The following is a 19,359-nucleotide window of genomic DNA, read 5'->3' as shown; positions in this document are numbered from 1 at the left end:
AATGCGCAGGCGAAAGCGCGGAAATAAGGAAGTTCTCAACAGCAGCGCGTCGATGCTGACTGGTCCTGCGGCCCGTGCTGCTCGAGAATGGTACGTAGGAGCAGCGGCGTGAGTCAGGGATGAGTCGGTGCTTAGAGTTTCCACTGCGGCGGGTCGAGAGTCGCCGCACGAGTGCCACCGAGAGCTTACGAGGTCGATCTGTATAAGACTTAGGCGAGCTTCCATCCTTTCTCCGTCCGACCATCATCAGCCCCATCAACATCAACATGAGCGGCACACACAAGTTTTACACTCTTCCCGAGCCTTCCGCTCGCAAGGGCTTCTCATCCCTGAAGCTCAAGGAAGGTCCCGTCCCCAGGCCAGAAGCCAACGAGGTGCTCATCAAGGTTCACGCCGTCTCGCTCAACTTCCGTGACCTGATCATCGCTCAGAATGGCTATCCGCTTCACCTCAAGCAGGAGGAACTCATCCCGGCCTCGGACGGCGCTGGTGAAATCGTCTCTGTGGGCAACAAGGTGACCAAGTGGAAGCAAGGCGACCGTGTCGCAGGCATCTTCACGCAGGCTCACCAGAAAGGCTCGACGCCCGACAAGGACGAGATCAAGACTGCGCTCGGTGGCAGCGTTGACGGCATGCTCGCTCAGTACGTTGCTCTGCCCGACACCGGCATTGTTCGCATCCCTTCGCACCTCTCGTTTGAAGAGGCGGCCACGCTCCCTTGCGCTGCTCTGACGGCTTACAATGCGCTCTATGGCATCCCCACCGAGCAGCTGCGTGCGGGTGACACCATTGTCGCCCAGGGCACCGGTGGTGTCAGTGTGTTCGCGCTGCAGCTCGCCTCCGCCGCTGGCGCCAAGACCATCATCACCTCCTCGTCCGACGACAAACTCAAGAAGGCTCTCTCCCTCATCCCTCAGCACCTGCAGCACCTTGTCACGACGGTCAACTACAAGACCAACCCGGACTGGGACAAGGTGGCGCTCGAGGTGACCAACGGCGCCGGTGTCGACCACGTCGTCGAGGTTGGTGGACCCGGTACGCTGGAGAAGTCGTTCAACTCGATCAAGCGCGGAGGCGTCATCTCGACCATTGGATTTGTGGCTCAGGGCGAGCCCCCCAATGTGGCTTACCACGCGCTGCTGACGGGCGCTTACTTCAAGGGTATCCTCGTCGGCTCGAGGGAGCAGTTTGAGCACATGAACCAGATCATCGAGGACCACCAGATTAAGCCGCTGGTGGACAAGGTTTTCCCCTTCGAGAAAGCCGAGGAGGCGTACGCGTACCAGTGGAGTCAGGCCCACGTTGGAAAGGTGGTCATCAACGTCTCGCACTAAGTGTGTTAGTCCCATCATGCTATCAATTCGAAGCCGTTGTCACATGCAGATGTTGTATCGGGTATGAGATTGCTGGTGTGTAGAAAATGGCTCTGACCCATATGATCAGCGACGGCTACTTTGGCCCCTCTGCCTTGGGAGGCACAATGTCGCCGTGACTTGAAGTTTGTGGAGCCGACGAGTCCTGCTTCTGCTGCTCTTCGCGTTCTGCGTTCTTCTTGATGTTCTCCGCGTTCTGAGCGTACTTTCTGTCGAGTCAAATGAGCAATACTATGGTGAGCAACGACTTCGCTCTCATCTCTCTGCGCTGTCGACAACTCACCCTTTCAGGAGATCGGTCTCTTTCTTGACGGCGTCGAAGTTGACGGTGCCGTCTGGATTCTTCAGAATGTGCACCATGTTGTTAATATGGCGCCTGGTGTGGTCGGCAGATGTGGTGGCTAGAAAGGAAGCCAGGACGAGCAACACGACAAGCACATTAGCTTTGAGCGAGGTTGTCATGGTGTCTTTCCAGGCCGTCGGCTTGCTGTTGAAGCCGAAGCCTAACTCAGCCATGTTCGATTGACAGCTGCAAGCCTCCTCTCCCGCGACACTAACGACACAGCCTTCGGGATGCACTGTCAGCTGTCAGAAGCTGGACCGTGCTACGCCACTTTTTGGGCTCTGCAGACGGCAGTCTTGAGTGAAGCAAGACCAAAGCAGCAGCCGAGCACGGATCAGAACGCTCCGCAGCCTCCACAGTCAGCCTCCCAAAGCCCGGCCTCCTGACCGGAAAGGTCGACCAAAAGAAAATCTTAATTTATTTATTCTTTTCGAGCTGAGTTATCTGCCTGATGACCGCACTCCTGTGCCCTCCGGATTGAGTCTGCAGCAAGATTAAAGTCGAAATTGGATGGATTTTTGGTGCAGAGGGGCAGAGAGATAGCGGCCCAGTCCCTGTGACTGCCGCTTCAGGCGCGCCAAAACGAACGAGTGACCGTCTGGCGCGGCGGTCAACTCAGCTTTGAACCCCAATTTGCTTGCTTGATCGCTCGCTTAGGCAGCTGTTCAGGGCCCTGAGCCACAAAGACTCAGACTCAGACTCGCACAGATCGACGCTCGACCCCAGCCCCTTTTGCACCTTAGCCCTCTTTGTCGTGCACCTTTCCACCATCACCACCATCTCGTGTCTCTATCCTCATCTCGACCGACGACACATACAGATAGACACGCACCACCATCCATACACTCGCTCTCGAATACTAGAAGCACATAATGCGATCCTCGTGGCTCTCCACCGCTTCGGCCGCGTTTGTCTGCGCTGCGGCGCTTGCAAACGCCGCCAAGCTGCCGGCTCCTCTCGAGCAGATCCACTACGACCAGGCCGGCAACCTCGTCTGGTCCGAAGACAGCGATGTCTCCAAGCTCGTCCCTTCTCTGGGTCGACCCGACTTCTCCAGCCTCAACATGGGCCCCTTCTCCGGTGATGTCGCCCCCGCCAAGGAGGCTGTTGCGGATGTCTTGTCCAAGACCATGAAGCAGGCCGAGGATGTTCTCACCTGGGCCGAACACGAGATCGAGCGCATCGAGCACAAGGTCCAGGAGGCCGTCGCTGGCACCAAGCAGGGCGTCAAGGACTGGATTCACACTGGCAAGGTCATCGTTGACGGTCTCGAGTTCGACCGTCTCACCCACCCTGCCTTCCCCGAGTACTCGCTCCGCCTTAACAAGCAGTCTGAGTCGTTCTGTGACAAGGATGTCGTCCAGCACAGCGGATACCTCGACATTTCCGACTCCAAGCACCTGTGGTTCATCTTCTTCGAGTCCCGCAGCAACCCCAAGGACGACCCTGTCGTGCTCTGGCTCAACGGCGGTCCCGGTTGCTCCTCGTCGACCGGTCTCCTCTTCGAGCTCGGCCCTTGCCGTGTCACCGACGAGGGCCGCTCGGTCAAGAACAACCCTCACTCGTGGAACAACAAGGCCAACCTGCTCTTCCTCGACCAGCCCGTCGATGTCGGCTACTCGTACTCAGACAACGATCAGGTCAACAACTCGCCCGCTGCGGCTGAGGATGTCTACGCCTTCCTCCAGCTCTTCTTCACCAAGTTCCCCCAGTACTCCAAGCTGCCCTTCACCGCCTCGGGAGAATCGTACGCCGGCACCTACCTGCCCAACATTGCCTCGACCATCTACAAGAAGAACCAGGCCCTTGCCGTCTCGCGATACAGCAACCCTGAGCTCGCACCCAAGCACATCAACCTCGACACGGTCATGATCGGCAATGGCCTTAGCTCGCCTCAGTACCAGTTCCCCTCGGTCCCCGAGTACGCTTGCGGTGCTGACAACAAGTACGCCCTCTTCGAGCCCGAGAGCTCTACATGCAAGACCCTCGAGCAGCAGGCGGCCACATGCAAGTCGCTCATCGACTCGTGCCAAAAGTACAACTCGCGTTTCACCTGCACTCCCGCCGCGCTGTACTGCTGGAGCCGTCTGTACGGCCCCGCTCAGGAGACGGGCAAGAACCTGTACGATGTGCGCAAGGACTGCGACCGCGAGCGTGACGGTCCGCTGTGCTACAAGGACATGGAGTACATCGAGACGCTGCTCAACACGCCCAGCATCAAGAAGAACCTGGGTGTGCCCGAGTCGGTGACGTTCCAGTCGTGCAACATGAACATCAACCAGGCCTTCCTGCTGCAGGGCGACTCGATGCACGACTCGGCTGCGCTGCTGCCCGAGCTGATCGAGGACAACATCCGCGTGCTCATCTACGCCGGTGAGGCCGACTTCATGTGCAACTACATGGGCAACCTCGAATGGATGCAGAACCTCGAGACGAGCTACCTCGACGACTTCAACAACGGCACCGCCAAGACCTGGACCGTCAACGGCAAGAAGGCCGGTGAGGTTCGTCAGGGAGGCAAGGGCGCGGGTGCTGTGACGTTTGTTCGCGTCGCCGAGGCTGGCCACATGGTGCCGTACGACCAGCCCGAGGCGGCTTCGGATATGATCAACCGCTGGTTGGCCAACAAGCCCATTGCTTGATTGCAGTCGTCGATGTTACCTTTGATCGTTTTGGACTCGATGCTCGATCTGCTTTGTAATCTCGTAGTCTCGAAATGTCATGCTCGCCTAGACCTAGAATCAGAACACATCTCTTCTCTCCCTGACTGTGATGGTGGTGGTTACCACATTTGAGATTCTTTTTCTGGGCCTTATTTTCCTCCGCGGATATTTCAAGTCTCGCCCCGAACGTGAAAAGGGCTACTGGTAGGTTTCCGCCGAGCGCTCCACTTTCAACGGCTGCAGCTTCGTGCAACGTTGACGCTTCGACCTCCTCTTCGTTCGCTTATGGGCCTATTTGAGCGTGAGCGTGAGAATTTGACCGTGGGCACTCAGCTTCTGTCTGCGGACTTCCCCGACGTAAGCGCAAGACTCGCATCCTCCCTTCTTGCCCCATCATCTCTCCGGATCCGTGATCCCTGCTCAAGCTAGAATTCATCGCAGCCAGCATCATGCCGTCGTTCAAATCCACCGACATTCCCGACCTCACTGGCCGCGTTGCCATCGTCACTGGTGGTAACAGCGGTCTCGGCGAGGTCTCGTGCCTCGAGCTCGCTCGCAAGGGAGCCAAGGTGTACATGGCTTCCCGAACCGAGTCGAAAGCGCAAGATGCGATCGCCAAGATCAAGCAAGCCGTGCCTAACGCCGACATCCACTTCCTGCAGCTCGACCTGACCGAGCTCGCTGCAGTGCGCAAAGCGGCCGAAGACTATATCTCCCGGGAAAAGCGACTCGACATTTTGCTCAACAACGCCGGTGTCATGGCCACACCCTACACGTTCACCAAGGACGGCCTCGAGCTGCAGGTGGGCACCAACGTCGTCGGTCACTACCTGTTCACCATGCTCCTGCTTCCCACTTTGATCAGCACGAGCAAGCTGCCCGAGTATGCCAAGCCGGACTCTCCCTCCGTCCGTGTCGTGCAGGTGTCCAGTCTGGGCCACATCATGTCGCCCGGCGATACTAGTTTCAAAGATCTCGATGCGGTCAACAAGAAGTACTGGCCCGAGGTCAAAGCGACCTTCGACCGTTACGGCAAGAGCAAACTCGGCAACGTCCTGATTGCCAACGAACTTGCTCGCCTCGTCCCATCCGACGCTCGAATTGTCAACATCTCGATCCACCCGGGTGTCGTCCGTACCGGTCTGATTCGAGGCATGGACGAGTCGTACGGAAAGATCGTCGGCTCGTTCAACAAGTTGGCCTCTCGCTTCTTCACCGCACCGGAGGACGGAGCGTTGACCCAACTCTACGCTTGCGCTTCGCCCGAAGTCGACCGTCTCGATCTCAACGGCGCTTATCTGGTGCCCGTCGCCAAGGTCGGCGGCAAGAGCAAACTCGCCCAGGACAAAGAGGGAAAGCTCGGAGCAGAATTGTTTAGCTTCTGCAACTCGTTCATCAAGGAGAAGCTCAACCTGGACGTTGCGGAGCATGTCAAGGAGACCGGTGTACAGCTGCCCCAGAGCCACCTTTAGAGAGAAGATCAGGACTCAGATTGTAACCCCCCGGAACAATTGGCTCCGTCGCAACTCTAGATGCTAGACTCCGACGGGTTCGCTTTTGTACTGCTTCATCTACCCGTAGAACCGCTTATGTATATGTGATGCTCAATGATACCTTTCGCTTTCGTGCTTGCTCATTGATGGCCAGCTGGATGAGCGTGTGACAAGCCGGGCGGGTGGATCGAGGCAAGCTGCATTTGAGTTGTGCAGCAGGACGGATGTGGAATCTGCCCAGATCAAAGCTCAAAGGAAATCCGAGCGGAATTCGGGCCTCATAAATTCAGGGTCGAGGGTCGGCCGCACCTTTGCATTCAAGCTTTGCTTTCCTTCTGGTCTTCATCGCTCTCATCCTACCAGACTAGCGCATCACAAAGAATGACCCGTAAGTCCCCATCCCTGGCTCTGCTGATAGATGATGCGCATGCTGACATCGATGATGGTGGTGAACAGGCGGAAATCAGCGAGACCTGGCACGTGCCAAGAACCAGAAGAAGCTCGCCGAGGCCAACAAGGGCAAGCGCAACGAATCGAATACGTCCATCGCCGCCAGGAAGGAGGCCGATGCAGAGGCGCTGAGAGCTAAACAGGCGGTAAGTAGCGTACGACCATGCGAAACGACGGTAGGGGCACATCGCTGACCAAACTTCTGTTCGTGGGACGACAGGCAAAGGCCGCAAAGGCTGCCGAAGCGGGCGGCGGAGGGAAATGATGCCCCTAGCAACGACCATGTAGCAGCACCATACGAAGGGTCTTGATCGACATGCTCCTTTCATTCTCAAAAGCAGTGTATTCCCGACATCAACGTTCAGACATCTGCTACGAATACACTGGTTGCAAACACACACACCGCAATACACCAGCACGACACGAGCCTTATTCATAGCTACTTCCATTACACGCAGCACCCGCGTTTCGTATTTACAATCACACCGAGGCCTCTTCTCCAGCAACGCCTCTCACCTCATCCTCTGCGCGCTCTTCTTCATCGCCCTCTTCCTCTCGACCTCCTTTCTCTTGGCCTGCTCCGCGGGACTCAGCTTGTCGAACTTCTCCTTCTCGGCCTTGCGCTTGGCCTCCTCCTTGGCCTCCTGCTCGGCCTCGCGCTCTTCCTTGGTGGCCTCCTCCTGGAGCTCCTTGTCCACCTGTGCGCGGGTCTTGCGCAGCTTGGCCATGGTCTCGTTGCGCAGCTTGACGACGCCCGTGTCCATTGCGTCGACCAGGTTGCACGCGAACTGGAGCAGTTCCACTGCCTTCTGTGCGTCGGCGCGCGAGGTGGGCACCTGCAGCGTCAAGATGAGTTGTCGTTTCCTCTTCTCGGCAGGGACAGGGCCGTTGGTGGGTCGCGTAAACGGCTGATCGGTGAGCACGAGGCTGTCGAGGAAGTTGCCTGCTTGACCGGCGAGTAGGTCCACCAGGCCGAGCTTGCTTCGTTGCGCCACGCCCTTTTGGTCCGCCTCGCCGAGGATCGCGTCCGTGAGCTCGGGCGCTTCGGACATGATCGCCCACTGCTTGGACAGTCCACGCGACGTGACGGTGGTATCCGAGTCGTTGACCTTGGCGAACGTGAGATCGAAACGCCCAGAACGGGTGGTTTGGAGGGCTCCCTTGTTGACCAGCGCAAACACACCGGTGATGTTGTCGGCTGTCGGGGGAAGGGTGAACGTGAGCGTGATGGCATCGCGGAAAGACGACGTGCTCGACGCCATCACGGTATCCTTGATGAAAGCGAACAGAATCTCCATAGGGTCGTGGCGCGGGATGAAGTCGAACGTCACATGCAGGCTCGCGCACCCCCGGCGTCCGGAGGCAAACATCAGCGCCGAGTTGCCGCCGTTCCACAGCAGGTGGCTGGGACCATCGTCGTTGGCCACCGCTGCGAACTCCTGTTGGAGCGCGGGAAGCGCAGCATCGGCGAAACGGGAGGCCATCTGACGGTTGCGTGTCTTGCCCACGAGGTGGATGAGCACGAAGAGGAGACAGAAGCCGAGCACACCGCCTTCGAGCCAAAAGAGAGCCGGGCGGAAGACGAAGTTGCCGTAGAGAGGGAACTCGAGGCCGTCGTAGGGTGCAGCTTGCGAGCCGACGGCACCGACGGGCTTGTTGACTCGCTCGATGGTGATCAGCTGCGACAAGAAGGAGGGCATCTGGAAGGCGGACGAGGGCGAAGCGAGAAGCATCATGGTACACACGGCAAAGACGGCGCCGGTGGAGGCCCACGAGGACCTGCTTGTGAGCTGGTTGGTGACCATGTCGGGATGATCTGCGACGCCGGCGAGAGGAGGCGGATGAGGAGATGGTGGTGATGCGGGACAAAAGTGTCGGCATGAAGCTCGCCGATTCCCCTCTTCTTCCCATCTCTCTGACCTGCAAATTGACCGAAAGCGGACGAGAAGAACGCGTTTTGCTCTGCAAAAGTCCGTGCGAGCCGTGGTCAAAAGTCTTGTCATGTTAGGGCGATCGTCCGAACAACGCTAACTCGAGCGCTCCGCTCGCTTTCAACTCAGCATGACGTTGTCGAGCAATGCGGCTACGATACCCCGCATAACCTGCAAGACGCCTTGAAAAGAGGCGCAACCTTCTTGCATTTCATCTCGAGATCAGCCCTCTCCCATCCCCACCATCACCAACCAAAAGCGCAACCTGGTCTCATCCGCAGTCCATCACGATGGGTGTCCCGGGTCTGAGGGTGCAGATCGCATCCTACAATGCCAACCTCGCTGGAGCCGAGACGACTCGCCACGATCTCACACCATGGCTCATCCCAACTGCAGAGCAGAAACCTCTCGCTCCTAGATCCTCCAAGCCAGTCACCAACCACACCGTTCTAGAAGCAGACGCCTACAAGTCGGTCAACACTAAGACGCTCTCGACGCATCCCTCGTTATCGCGCGAAGCACCCGACTTCTACGCTGTGGGCTTTCAGGAGCTCATCCCGCTGCACACAGGTCTGTCTGGATCGGGCGACACCGCGCTATACAACACGGACCTCGACATCCGTAGAACTATTCGTCCTCATCAGGCTGTGGTATCCGGCAAGGGTCTGTACGCCAGTCAGGAGGAAGGAGGCGGTCCAGAAGGATACCCGCTGTTGTGCAAGGTGGATCTGGTCGGCATCGCCCTCTTCGTATACGCGCGTGAGCGACCAGCATTCTCCATCTCGAGATCCACATCCAGCAAAGCCAAGAGCGCCGCACACCGCGTCAAGGAGATCCGCACCGCTACGGTCGGCACAGGCATAGCAGGCGTGATGGGCAACAAAGGCGCCGTCGGAGCGCGCATCGTCGTCGCTGCCGCAGACGGCAAGGGCCCAGACGAGATCCTCACCTTCATCAGCGCGCATCTCGCCGCTCACGATCACAATGTGCCGCGCCGAAACGCCGACTGGAAGCAGATCGTACAGCGCATGGTATTCGAGCCTTCGTCCGTGCAGAAGCTGCCCATCCTGCAGGATCCCAAGCAGAAAGTCAACCCCAACGACCTGGATGCGCTCAAGGAGCAGCACGAGAGCGCCACCTCAGACAAGGGTAGGAAGGCAACTGCGCTCGATAAGAAGAGCTACACGGTGTACGACACAACACATCTGTTTGTGTTCGGTGATCTCAATCATCGGCTTGCGCTGGGCAAGAGCGAGCTTCCGTCGAGCGAAAAGCAGGGCGGCGAGCTCACGAAGGAGTCGCTGGCCAAGGCACTCGAGGAAGGCGACTGGTCCTTCCTCTCGCAGTACGATCAGTTGAGCTACCAACGTCTCGCATCGGAGCTGAAAGCCTTCCACGGCTTGACAGAGCTGCCGATCTCCGAAGCGGGGATCCCACCGACGTACAAGTACATCGTCTCGCGCCCTGGCAAGCAGACCAAGAAGAAGAACGCCGGTATCACCTCCGAGGCTCTCGAAGGACAGACGTTGAGCAAGAAGCGCATCCCAGGTTGGACCGATCGCATTCTCTGGGCGTCTGCCCCGTCGAAAGACGCCAACTCGGCGCACGGCGTCGAGGTCGAATTCTATCGCAGCATCACGCAGTACACCCACTCGGACCACAAACCCATCACCACGCTGCTCCGACTTCCACCGGCCCAGGGAGGCGAGGTCAAGCTGCTCTCGTCGTCCAACCCGTACGAGCCGCTGTCGTCGACTCAACGGGCCGTCCTGACGACTGGCGGAGTGGTGCTGGATAGACTGGTGGGGTATGTTTGGAGTTTGTTGTTGCTGGCAGGCGGAGGAAGCCTCGCAGGTGGACTCATCGAGGTCTTTGTCATCGGTCTTATCACTGCTTGGTGGTTCTCGCAGCCACGAAAGTAGAATCCTTATGACATTTGCAATGCAGAAACGCTACAGCTTGCTTTCCTTGCCTTGTCCTTCGAACTCTTCCGCGCCTTCCACGGCTTCGCAGATCTGCGGTTATCGAATCGAAATGAAACGGTCAGTGAGCTGTTTCGAAGCTTGTCAAGAAGAGGTGTGATACTCACGCCATCGACAGTGCGGACGACCCACAGCGCTCCCTCTTCCGTGGTGAGCCATTCGAGCCCCCGTTTGCTCGCGTCGTCCGGCTTGATCGAGTCCTTGGCCTTCATGAGTCCCCACACGTGGCTTGTCACCTGTGGTCCCACCCCTCCTTGAGCTCGCAACGCCGAGATGGCCACGAGTGACGTTCGTAGTCTGTTGACGTCCCACTCTGGCTCCTTCTTCATCTCCTCTGGGTCAGACGACAAGGCGAATGACGCCGGGCTGGAGAACAGCGGTCCGTACTCCGACTCGACGATGAACACGGGCAGGTCCGGGTGGGACGTTCCAAGAATCTTCAGCAGCTTCTCGGAGTGCGGTGTGTAGATGTCGTCCCACAGCGCGTATGCGGCTTTGTGCACGCTCTCCAGGCGTTCGCCCTTGATCTGCCTTCGCGGTTGGGTGGGCAGAGACTTGACAAGGTCCGCATCGGCCTCGACGGCTTTGCGAAGAGCAGCGAGGTTGTTGATCACCTTAGGGATTCCAATGAAGCCGATACACTTGAGGCCTGTTTCGCGCATCAGAAGAGCGACGTTGGTGCGATGGGCAAGGTCGGCACTGGTGGGTGCGGCGAACCTGTGGAGAGCAGCGAGACTGCCCGGGTTGTTGAGTGTGAAGAGCGTGGCCGTTGCGATCGAGACCCACTCGCCCCATCCGAGGCCCTTGGACGAGGCTTCCGCTTGGAGAGAGGCAAAGTGCTGAGCGACGGCGGAGAGCTTGGGTGTCGGGGAGGGAGCGGCGGGGCGACCGGCGGGGAGCTGAGTTGAGGCTGAGGACCGGGATGCACGAGCGGGGAAGGTGGGCTGCTGCAGGAGCTGCTTCAGCGCCGTGGGGAGAGAACGACCTTTCGACATGTTGACGCGTGCTTCTAGGAGATGGAGGATGTTGTTGCGTGGTGAACAGGGAAGAAGCTGGATGTCGATGTGAAACGAGAAGAAGGCTTAGCCTCGCACCGACCATCCTAAGCTCAAAGTCGGACTTGTTCGCTTATACACAAGTCGCCGTCCGCCGGTTATGCCCCGCAGAAATTTACGCTCTGTTAGACCCTTTAAGCGCGACTGCGTATCGCTTAGCCGCAAACCGCACATGAAGGAACACATCTTCTGCATCCGCAACCACATCATCTCGCTCATCCATCTGCAACATCATCAACACCGCCTCTGCGATTCGCATTCGCCAGCAGCAACGAGCACGTGGAACAAACACCTGCGATAAGATTACCTCGGCTCGCTCTCCACGCAGATCTTAGTGCGCCCCGCCTCGACGGCTCCTGCTCCGCCGATCGTAGCTCGACGCTAAGCATCAAGCACTCCGGCGGCAGCCCACCTTCTTCTCGAGTCGCAACGCTTGCGGAGGTGCACGCTACTGATCGATGCGCTAGGCTGTGCTCGGCTCGCATCTGACAATATTGCCTGCGCTTCTTCTCGGCTCCTCTGCTACATCTCTGCACATCAAGATCTTGACCACCTCGTAGCGCCGACACTTCTTCACCAAAAGCAGAAAGGGACAAAAAGACGACAGTCACGCAGACATGTCACCATTCGACGTATCATCTTGAGGTCTCTGCTGAAGAGACGTCCCGCACCTGCACTCTCGTCGGTCTCATCGCTGTGCAGCTCCTCTCCGACCATGGGCAAGCGCGGAACACCAAGAGCTTCTTGCGACCCCTGTCGTCGCAAGAAAGTCAAGTGCGACAAGGACCAACGTAATGCGGAAGGTATCTCGCTGTGCTCCTTCTGCTACACACGAGGATACGACTGCATCATCACCGACGATACTCGACCCAACGCCGACAAATCTGATAACGATGACGGGCCCAACAACCAGCCGGCTTCCACACCGGCCAGCGCGGCCAAGAAGAAGCGCAAGCAATCCGATGCAGGCGAGAGCGCTTCAAAGGATGTTCTTTCGAATCCAATCCGAGACGATAGCTTCGTGCCGGATCCCTTCGTGACGCCAGGCCCATCGACCGAGCCAGACATGCTCAATGTTCGTGGCCTCACGCGCTCGATCCTGGACGATTCAGTCAAGTCCCACTTCCGTACCACCTACTGGTGCAATCCGGTGATGGATCCGCGCCACTTCTACCCAAGGTACCAACGATACATTAGCAAGCTTGACAATGCAGCATCTTCCTCGACCAGTCACGACATCTTTCCACCCGCCGACATCATCATCCTTGCGGTTGCCTGCGCAGGCGTGGTGCAGCTCGGCTACTTGTCGCATCGCTTCGACCTCCAGGCTCGCATCTTTCGAAGACTCGAAAGACTCGTATCACAGGCATGCACGAAGGATATCACCGTGGCATTGGACGTCTTAGAAGCCATCCTACTGACATTCGACGTGCCTGCTCGCACCAAGAGTATCGACGAGGCCACCAACTCCAGCCTCGACGCCGGCTACGTTCATCCTATGAGCCACACCAAGATGATCCGGCTCTTAAACCATCACGGCTTCAATCGGTCCAAGGAGGACCCGGTCGTCATGGCAATTAGACTCAAGCACCGTACTGCCGAACGTGGCAGCCTGTCCGAGATCAACGACGAACGCATGCCGCTTGTCCTTGCCGTCGCTGCCAGCAACGATGTCATTCGCAGCTTTGATCTCTTCGAACGACACCAGCTTTTGCAGGAAGACATCGACCCGGAGGCCATGATGGCTGACCTTGGTGGGTTGGTAGGGAATCAGTGGGCCTGGCAGCTGTCCGTTCTGGCTTCGATACTGCGCACCAACAATCTGCCCATCTGTGCAGCTAGATCTCGCCGTCTCGGCATTGCGCCCTCTGCGATTCTCGAAGTGCTCGAGCAGCTGGAGCGTTTCGAGAGGCAGATGCCGGAACTGTTGCGATGGAACACATCCGCAGCAGAGAGTCACGGCTCCTCTCTACGGGCGCTGATCCCGCACGACAACACCAGCGAAGACATCATCTCGATTCTGGTGCGCAAGGCGTTTCTGTACTGTCTTCTCTGGAGTCAGTACCAATGCATTCACGCCATGGTGCGAGCACACGGCTTGCAGCGTCCAGCTCAGAGCTCGCGTCCGGAAGGGACATTGTATTTGCGAGCACGCCAGCGTGTCGATTCTTTGCTGCTGACTGCGTTCGACCGCATGTCCGAGATCTGCCCGCAGCTGGCAGCCATCACGGTGCCGCCCACCTTTGCTTCAGTCAACCTGCTGGACTACAGCTCGATCGCCTTCCGCAGCTCCATCAAGCGTGGAGCGTACTACACGCTCGAGATGGCCAAGCTGACGCGCAAGGCGGGCCTACACGAGCTCACTGCTGACCTGCTCTCGAAAGCGGGAAGGATGATCTACGCATTCAGCACGTATCAGTGCCACCCTGACACCCAAGCAGAAGCCTCCAAGCTGCGCAAGCTGCTGTCCAGCCTCTACTCGGAGTACGACATGATCCCAGGACTTGGACCGACAAACGACACCAAGCTGCGTCACGAGCGAGCACGCTTTTCGAGCGTATTCGAGCCAGCTGCTGCATTCCAGGACTCTGCTGCTACCGCGGCCTTTGTTGCGGAGATGGCAGAAACGCCGTGGAACGGCGGCAACGACCCTGCAGCCACGATCGGGACTGCAGCATCGTGGGCTACCACTCCTGGCACCGACGATCTGAATGCGATGAACGACTTCCTCGCCGGATTGCCGTTTGTCAATACAGCAGCAAGCGTGCCACCGTCTGCGAGTCCGGCTCAGGGACAATATGCGCAAAAGACACCAGCATCGACGGGGACAGCGACAACGCCGTTCGATCTGAATGCGTTCCTGGATACGCAGATCGATTCGAGTACTGTGCCTGGTCGGCAGGCAGGATCAGGTTTCTAGCTTCGCAATTGCACTTCTTCATGTATCGTATCAGTGCTACATCAGGTGCAGCCCTGCTCAATCTATCGCAAGGTCGTTTACCGTGATCTCCGCCTCTTACCTGTCTGGATATGTTGGTGATGATTGAGAGAAGAAGCAGAACCGGGATTCGGGCCGTGGATGCGCCGCGAGCTCTACCAATTTGGTGGATGCCGGCGGTGGTCTTCGCGAACGAGCCAGCCTCTGTCCCTCCATCCCTCGATCCTTCCTGCTCTTTTGCGACAACCTCGCCGGACAATATTTGCTGGACTGCTCCTTTTTGACCGACTCATCCCAGCTCTCGACCCGTGCGATCAGAAAAAGCACCCTCGTGACGCCGAGCATGTCCACACGTCCCGCGACCACAGCCCTAGCACGGCGCCAACCACTCACCTCGCGCCCACTGGACATCCTCTACCTGAGCTACTTTGTCATCCACCTGGCTGCCTCCGTTGCGATCGATGCGCAGCTCGCCTATCCGCCGTACTCACAGCGCCTGTTCCCAGAACCGCTGCGCAAGGTCCTGGCGGACTACCTGACGTCTTCGAAGGACCCGTTCCTGCTAGCGGCAGCGAGGGGATCTGCGGACCATGTGTGGTTCCGGGTGCTCCTGATCAGCGAGGCGGTGTTCCAAATTCCGTGTTTCGTGGTGGCCATCTGGGGGCTGATCCATGGTGAGTCGACGATGTCTTCCTGAAAGATCGCGAGACGATTGCTGACGTGCTGATGAACCGGTCTGCGTTTTGGCCGTGTGCAGATGAGAAACGCACCTATCCGCTGATGGTCTGCTACGGCACGCTGGGTAAGCACACACAAATACTTGCTGCAATCTCAAAGAGACGGCGACTGACATACTCTTCTGTGCCCTCGCCATCAGCCGCATCCTCAACATTGCAATGCATCTGCAGCATCCTCTTTGGCAGCGATGGGCGCAACCTCACGAGCGCCCAGATCACCGCTCTGCTCCAGTAAGTCCTCGTCTCAAGCGCGCGTGCACACAGAGCAGCGAGCTGATAGATCAACACTTCTCGGTGGGACACAGAAACTACGTTCCCTTCTGCCTCATTCCCACGCTGCTCACTGTCGACATGATGTTGCGCATCATGGGGCTCCTTTCGGAGAAGGAGGCGACGAAGGGTGGGAAGGACGAGTGAAATCATATTCATTAGATCGTCGAGAGACAAACAGGAGAGACCCTTACGAAAGGAGATGAACCGGCGATCCTTCCTCCTGAACGACGTGCATGTGTCGTGCGGCGAGATTGCCGAGAGGGCTCTGCACGCCCATGAAAGTTGTCTCTGTCCCTCGACCAAACGCACATTTAGATTCTTGTGCAAGGATCCGAGATCTGAGATAACGCTCATGGGCTCGCGGACTGCAGATCGACACGTTGGCAACGACTATCAGGGGGCGGAAGGAGTGAACGAGTGAGTGGGTTTTGATATTCGCCGGTGTTGGGTGCGAGTGACGTTGATATGCAGGTCTTCGGCTTTCTTCCAGGTTGTGCTTTGGCCAAGCTAGAAATCAAAAAAGTTGCAAAAGTATAAAGAACGCCGCCGGTCCACTAGAATCCTCACCATCACATGCATCGTCTCACACGACATCTTCTCGCCACAGACAACATGACATCCAACGCTGCCGCGAGCAGCTCGCACGACGAGCTCGTCGATTTCGACCCGACCGAGCATCCTCATCGGCGCTACAACCCCCTCACGCGCAGCTGGGTGCTCTGCTCACCGCACCGCACCAAGCGCCCGTGGCAGGGCCAAGAAGAGTCACCTCAAGGCACCTCCCTCCCTCCCTACGATCCCAAATGCTACCTCTGTCCCGGCAACGCTCGCGCCACGGGCGGCACCAACGACAACTACACTTCCACCTTCTTCTTCGAGAACGACTATGCGGCGCTCAAACCCCAGGCCGTCGCACCCGAGACGAACCAGCATCCTCTCCTGCAGTCGCAGCCCGCCCGCGGTCGATGCTATGTGATCTGCTTCAACCCGCAGCACAATCTCACCCTCGCTCAGCTCAGTACGGTACCATTCTCGCCAGAGGAGCACATCGTACCCATCATCGAGAGCTGGCGGACGATCTACCGACAGATCAGCGTGGAGAACCCGTTTGTCAAGTACGTGCAGATCTTCGAGAACAAGGGGAGCGCCATGGGCTGTTCCAACCCGCATCCGCACGGGCAGGTGTGGTCGTTGGACTACATTCCGGAGGAGCCGAGTAAGGAGTTGGCTTCGTTGAAGGAGTGGTGTCGCAATCCTGTTAACCAGGACGAGAAGATCAACCTTGGCGCGCTCGATGACCAGAAGAGGCCGTCGATGCTCTTGACGCTGGCCAAGCTGGAGCTGACAACGGAAGGACAGCCGCGTGTGGTGGTGGCAAACGAACACTTTGTCGCCCTCGTACCCTACTGGGCCGTGTGGCCGTTCGAAGTGCTTCTTCTGCCGGCAAAACGACAGATCCGACACGTACTCGAAATGACCTCTTCGGAGGTGGTGGCTCTGGCGCAGATTCTGGCAGAAGTGACGTGCAAGCTGGACAACCTCTTCCAGTGCTCCTTTCCGTACTCGATGGGCGTTCACCAGCAGCCGACGGAGAAGAGCCAGGGTGAGGAGGACGACTCTGCCCAGTTCCATGTGCATTTCTATCCGCCGCTGTTGAGGAGCGCGAGCGTGAGGAAGTTCTTGGTCGGATTCGAGATGATGGCCGAGCCGCAGCGGGATTTGACGGCGGAACAGGCGGCGAAGCGGATCCGTGAGTGCGCGGATCGCCACTATCTGACGACGATGAAGGAGGGCCCAAACTGACAGGAGCACCAATCGGTTCTCTCGCGATGTTCCGTCTTCCGTTTGACAATCCATGGTTTCGGTGTGATACAAATACAAACATGCGATTCCATGGTGCTACATTGTGATCTTGGCGAGCGCCTCCCTGACGCTCTCCTCGTCGAACTTGGGCAACCCATCTTTCCCCCTCAGTCTCGGCTTTACCCTCACACACCGCACGCCCAACTCCTCCAACGCCCTCTCATCCACCCCTACCTGACCGTCCTCAAAGTACGCCACATGCGTTATCAACCTTCTCACCTGCCACTCTCCCGGGTCGCTACGATTCAACGACCCGCAAATGGCCTCCACAAAATCCCTCGCATCCATCCCCCTCGTCTCTCGATCCTGGACCGAGTTCAACAGCAGAACTTTCCAGCGCAACGTCGGACTGGTCGCGATACTGCTCGCGACACTGCGCAGCGCAAGGCACGGGACGATGCTCGTCCACAACGACCCGCACGAGTAGATCAGCGTTCGACTGCGACCCAGTGCAGCGAGGAAGGAGGGATTGGGTGCGGGGTGGATCTCGTTTCGATAGGCGTTGACGTAGAGGATGCGTGCGATGCGCGAGGGCAGAGCCGAAGACTCGTCCGTCTTGGTGAAGATGATGTTGCCCGTCTTCTCCGGCGTTCTCTTTGTCGACAGGTTGGGGGGAGGTTTGGAGGGGTCGTCCTCTGCAGCACTGTTGGCGGCAGGCGAGTCCGGGTTGTCTTGGCCATCTTGCGAGTCGGCATCGTCGTCCTCCGGGTCGAGGCCGTCTTTCAGGTTGCCGACTGTGGTGAGACCCTTGCGTGTCTGCGCGGCGTAGACAGCGGCGCGCTCGTCGTCCAGCTGTGCAAAGAGAGGACTGGCGCCCGCTGCGACGCCTCTAGCTGGCGTGGCTGCTGAACCCGAACCCAGCTTGCCCGTCGCAGCATCCTTGACCGCCTCGACACTGCCATTCATCGACGTATAGTTGGACGAAGCGAATGGCTCGTTGATGTGAAAGTGCGCTGGTGGGCCGAAGCCTGGCGTGGATGGTCCGGCGTCCGCCAGTCCCAGCCCCTGCATCGCGTCTGCTGTCAGCAGGTTCGGATCTTGATGCTGATGCTGCTGAGTATCCCACACCGCCGAGGATGGCGTTCCCGGAGCCTGTCCCAGCCCACCTAGCGTCGCTGGCGCTCCCCTCCTCCCCTCCTTCCTCCGTGCAGGATGCGAGATCTCGCACTGCCCGACCAGGATCTCCCCACCCTCCAATTCGGCCGCGATCGTCGCGGTGTGATTTGTATTGATGACCGGAATGACTTTGCTTGCCAGTGAGTCGCTAATCTGCGTCGTTGCCGAAAAGAGGAAGATGGCGCTCTGAATCGACCTGAAAAACTTCTGTGCAGCCGCCAGGAAGAAGTTGCCGATGCTACCACCGCGAAAGTTAAAGTGGCGATGGGCGCGACGGAGCACTTCGGATTCGAACTGGACCAGAAAGCCACGAATGACCTCTTTGCGTTCGGGCTCGATCCCGCGCCAGAGCGGATGACGACCTTCGAGGATGTCCATCCATTCCTGCTTGATCGAGCGGGAGGAACCGGTGGAGGGGAGACGGTAGGAGAGGAGATTGTGGATCGCTTCGTTTGAGGAAGGTGGTGGGACGGTGGAGGGTGAGGAGGATAGGTCGTGACGAGAGGGCGTGGGGATGAGTCGATTGAGGCGGGAACGGAGGTCGCCGATGGAAGGACCACCGAGGACGCGGATGATCTCGGATGACGAGCCGCCATTGTCAGAGATGGGCATCACGTATGTTGCGCCAGGTGTCGCTCCAACGAGGTCATTGTAGCCGCTGCCTCCGCTGATGACGAGCACTTCGCCGAGGGCAGCTTCTAGCGTTGAACGTGATGCCTCTTGAGCTGCATTGTCGCTTGTTCCTGCATTTGAAACTTTGATATCGCTGCTTGCACCTTGGTGGGGCAGCGGGACCTCGAAGCTGATGTTGGGTGGGGACCCTGCGCCTGTGCTATCGAGCTCGATGTCGGTCGCAGCGTCGTCCGGAACAGTCAGTCCGACCGTCGGCGCGGGGCTCGCCATTGATCCCAGATAACGAGAAGCCCTTTCGGCAGGATTCTTCCGTGTGACAGTGGTGGTTGCTGAGCTAGACGGCTTCCACGTTGCTGCTGCACTGTTTGTGTCGCGTGGACGTGGTCAACGCGGGGTGCGAGCCTAATCGCTGTTCCCACGCCATCTCCGCGGCAATTTGGCTTTGACAGATATTTTCCTGACTGCGCTTTCCAATCTCGTTGAAAAGGAGTCCATCGACCATCGACCTT

General features: G+C 58.3%; 12 protein-coding genes across 12 annotated transcripts; 8 read left to right on the top strand and 4 right to left on the bottom strand.

The window, feature by feature from the left end:
- Nucleotides 1–266: 266 nt before the first annotated feature.
- Nucleotides 267–1,334, top strand: PSEUBRA_002946 (Alcohol dehydrogenase GroES-like protein; the record flags this gene model as incomplete). The annotated part of the gene is made up of 1 exon (XM_016437314.1): nucleotides 267–1,334. The coding sequence occupies one exon, from the start codon at nucleotides 267–269 to the stop codon at nucleotides 1,332–1,334; it is 1,068 nt and encodes a 355-aa protein (XP_016292819.1).
- Nucleotides 1,335–1,449: 115 nt separating this feature from the next.
- PSEUBRA_002945 (uncharacterized protein) lies at nucleotides 1,450–1,733 on the bottom strand (the record flags this gene model as incomplete). The annotated part of the gene is made up of 2 exons (XM_016437295.2): nucleotides 1,450–1,582; nucleotides 1,657–1,733. The coding sequence occupies 2 exons, from the start codon at nucleotides 1,731–1,733 to the stop codon at nucleotides 1,450–1,452; spliced, it is 210 nt and encodes a 69-aa protein (XP_016292818.2).
- An 855-nt stretch (nucleotides 1,734–2,588) lies between these two features.
- Nucleotides 2,589–4,358, top strand: PSEUBRA_002944 (Peptidase S10, serine carboxypeptidase; the record flags this gene model as incomplete). Its single annotated transcript, XM_016437309.1, has 1 exon — nucleotides 2,589–4,358. One exon carries the CDS (start codon nucleotides 2,589–2,591, stop codon nucleotides 4,356–4,358), a length of 1,770 nt encoding a protein of 589 aa, XP_016292817.1.
- Nucleotides 4,359–4,828: 470 nt separating this feature from the next.
- PSEUBRA_002943 (Short-chain dehydrogenase/reductase SDR) lies at nucleotides 4,829–5,851 on the top strand (the record flags this gene model as incomplete). The annotated part of the gene is made up of 1 exon (XM_016437312.1): nucleotides 4,829–5,851. One exon carries the CDS (start codon nucleotides 4,829–4,831, stop codon nucleotides 5,849–5,851), a length of 1,023 nt encoding a protein of 340 aa, XP_016292816.1.
- A 402-nt stretch (nucleotides 5,852–6,253) lies between these two features.
- PSEUBRA_002942 (uncharacterized protein) lies at nucleotides 6,254–6,587 on the top strand (the record flags this gene model as incomplete). Its single annotated transcript, XM_016437320.1, has 3 exons — nucleotides 6,254–6,260; nucleotides 6,329–6,468; nucleotides 6,543–6,587. 3 exons carry the CDS (start codon nucleotides 6,254–6,256, stop codon nucleotides 6,585–6,587), a joined length of 192 nt encoding a protein of 63 aa, XP_016292815.1.
- A 247-nt stretch (nucleotides 6,588–6,834) lies between these two features.
- Nucleotides 6,835–8,127, bottom strand: PSEUBRA_002941 (Protein of unknown function DUF1682; the record flags this gene model as incomplete). The annotated part of the gene is made up of 1 exon (XM_016437282.1): nucleotides 6,835–8,127. One exon carries the CDS (start codon nucleotides 8,125–8,127, stop codon nucleotides 6,835–6,837), a length of 1,293 nt encoding a protein of 430 aa, XP_016292814.1.
- Nucleotides 8,128–8,543: 416 nt separating this feature from the next.
- PSEUBRA_002940 (Endonuclease/exonuclease/phosphatase) lies at nucleotides 8,544–10,175 on the top strand (the record flags this gene model as incomplete). Its single annotated transcript, XM_016437305.1, has 1 exon — nucleotides 8,544–10,175. The coding sequence occupies one exon, from the start codon at nucleotides 8,544–8,546 to the stop codon at nucleotides 10,173–10,175; it is 1,632 nt and encodes a 543-aa protein (XP_016292813.1).
- Nucleotides 10,176–10,205: 30 nt separating this feature from the next.
- On the bottom strand, nucleotides 10,206–11,230 carry PSEUBRA_002939 (uncharacterized protein; the record flags this gene model as incomplete). Its single annotated transcript, XM_016437289.1, has 2 exons — nucleotides 10,206–10,268; nucleotides 10,343–11,230. 2 exons carry the CDS (start codon nucleotides 11,228–11,230, stop codon nucleotides 10,206–10,208), a joined length of 951 nt encoding a protein of 316 aa, XP_016292812.1.
- A 775-nt stretch (nucleotides 11,231–12,005) lies between these two features.
- Nucleotides 12,006–14,210, top strand: PSEUBRA_002938 (Zn(2)-C6 fungal-type DNA-binding domain protein; the record flags this gene model as incomplete). Its single annotated transcript, XM_059464935.1, has 1 exon — nucleotides 12,006–14,210. The coding sequence occupies one exon, from the start codon at nucleotides 12,006–12,008 to the stop codon at nucleotides 14,208–14,210; it is 2,205 nt and encodes a 734-aa protein (XP_059321332.1).
- A 361-nt stretch (nucleotides 14,211–14,571) lies between these two features.
- PSEUBRA_002937 (Transmembrane protein 6/97) lies at nucleotides 14,572–15,382 on the top strand (the record flags this gene model as incomplete). The annotated part of the gene is made up of 4 exons (XM_016437315.2): nucleotides 14,572–14,902; nucleotides 14,986–15,030; nucleotides 15,106–15,196; nucleotides 15,271–15,382. The coding sequence occupies 4 exons, from the start codon at nucleotides 14,572–14,574 to the stop codon at nucleotides 15,380–15,382; spliced, it is 579 nt and encodes a 192-aa protein (XP_016292811.2).
- A 429-nt stretch (nucleotides 15,383–15,811) lies between these two features.
- On the top strand, nucleotides 15,812–17,041 carry PSEUBRA_002936 (Galactose-1-phosphate uridyl transferase, N-terminal; the record flags this gene model as incomplete). Its single annotated transcript, XM_016437313.2, has 1 exon — nucleotides 15,812–17,041. One exon carries the CDS (start codon nucleotides 15,812–15,814, stop codon nucleotides 17,039–17,041), a length of 1,230 nt encoding a protein of 409 aa, XP_016292810.2.
- Nucleotides 17,042–17,137: 96 nt separating this feature from the next.
- Nucleotides 17,138–19,120, bottom strand: PSEUBRA_002935 (LPPG:FO 2-phospho-L-lactate transferase CofD/UPF0052; the record flags this gene model as incomplete). The annotated part of the gene is made up of 1 exon (XM_016437294.2): nucleotides 17,138–19,120. The coding sequence occupies one exon, from the start codon at nucleotides 19,118–19,120 to the stop codon at nucleotides 17,138–17,140; it is 1,983 nt and encodes a 660-aa protein (XP_016292809.2).
- Nucleotides 19,121–19,359: the final 239 nt, after the last annotated feature.

The sequence above is a fragment of the Kalmanozyma brasiliensis genome, assembly GCF_000497045.1.
Source record: "Kalmanozyma brasiliensis GHG001 unplaced genomic scaffold PSEUBRA_SCAF2, whole genome shotgun sequence".
NCBI classification, from domain to species: Eukaryota; Fungi; Basidiomycota; class Ustilaginomycetes; order Ustilaginales; genus Kalmanozyma; species Kalmanozyma brasiliensis.
The sequence above is the reverse complement of the archived record's forward strand: the minus strand, read 5'-3'. Positions and strand labels throughout refer to the sequence as shown.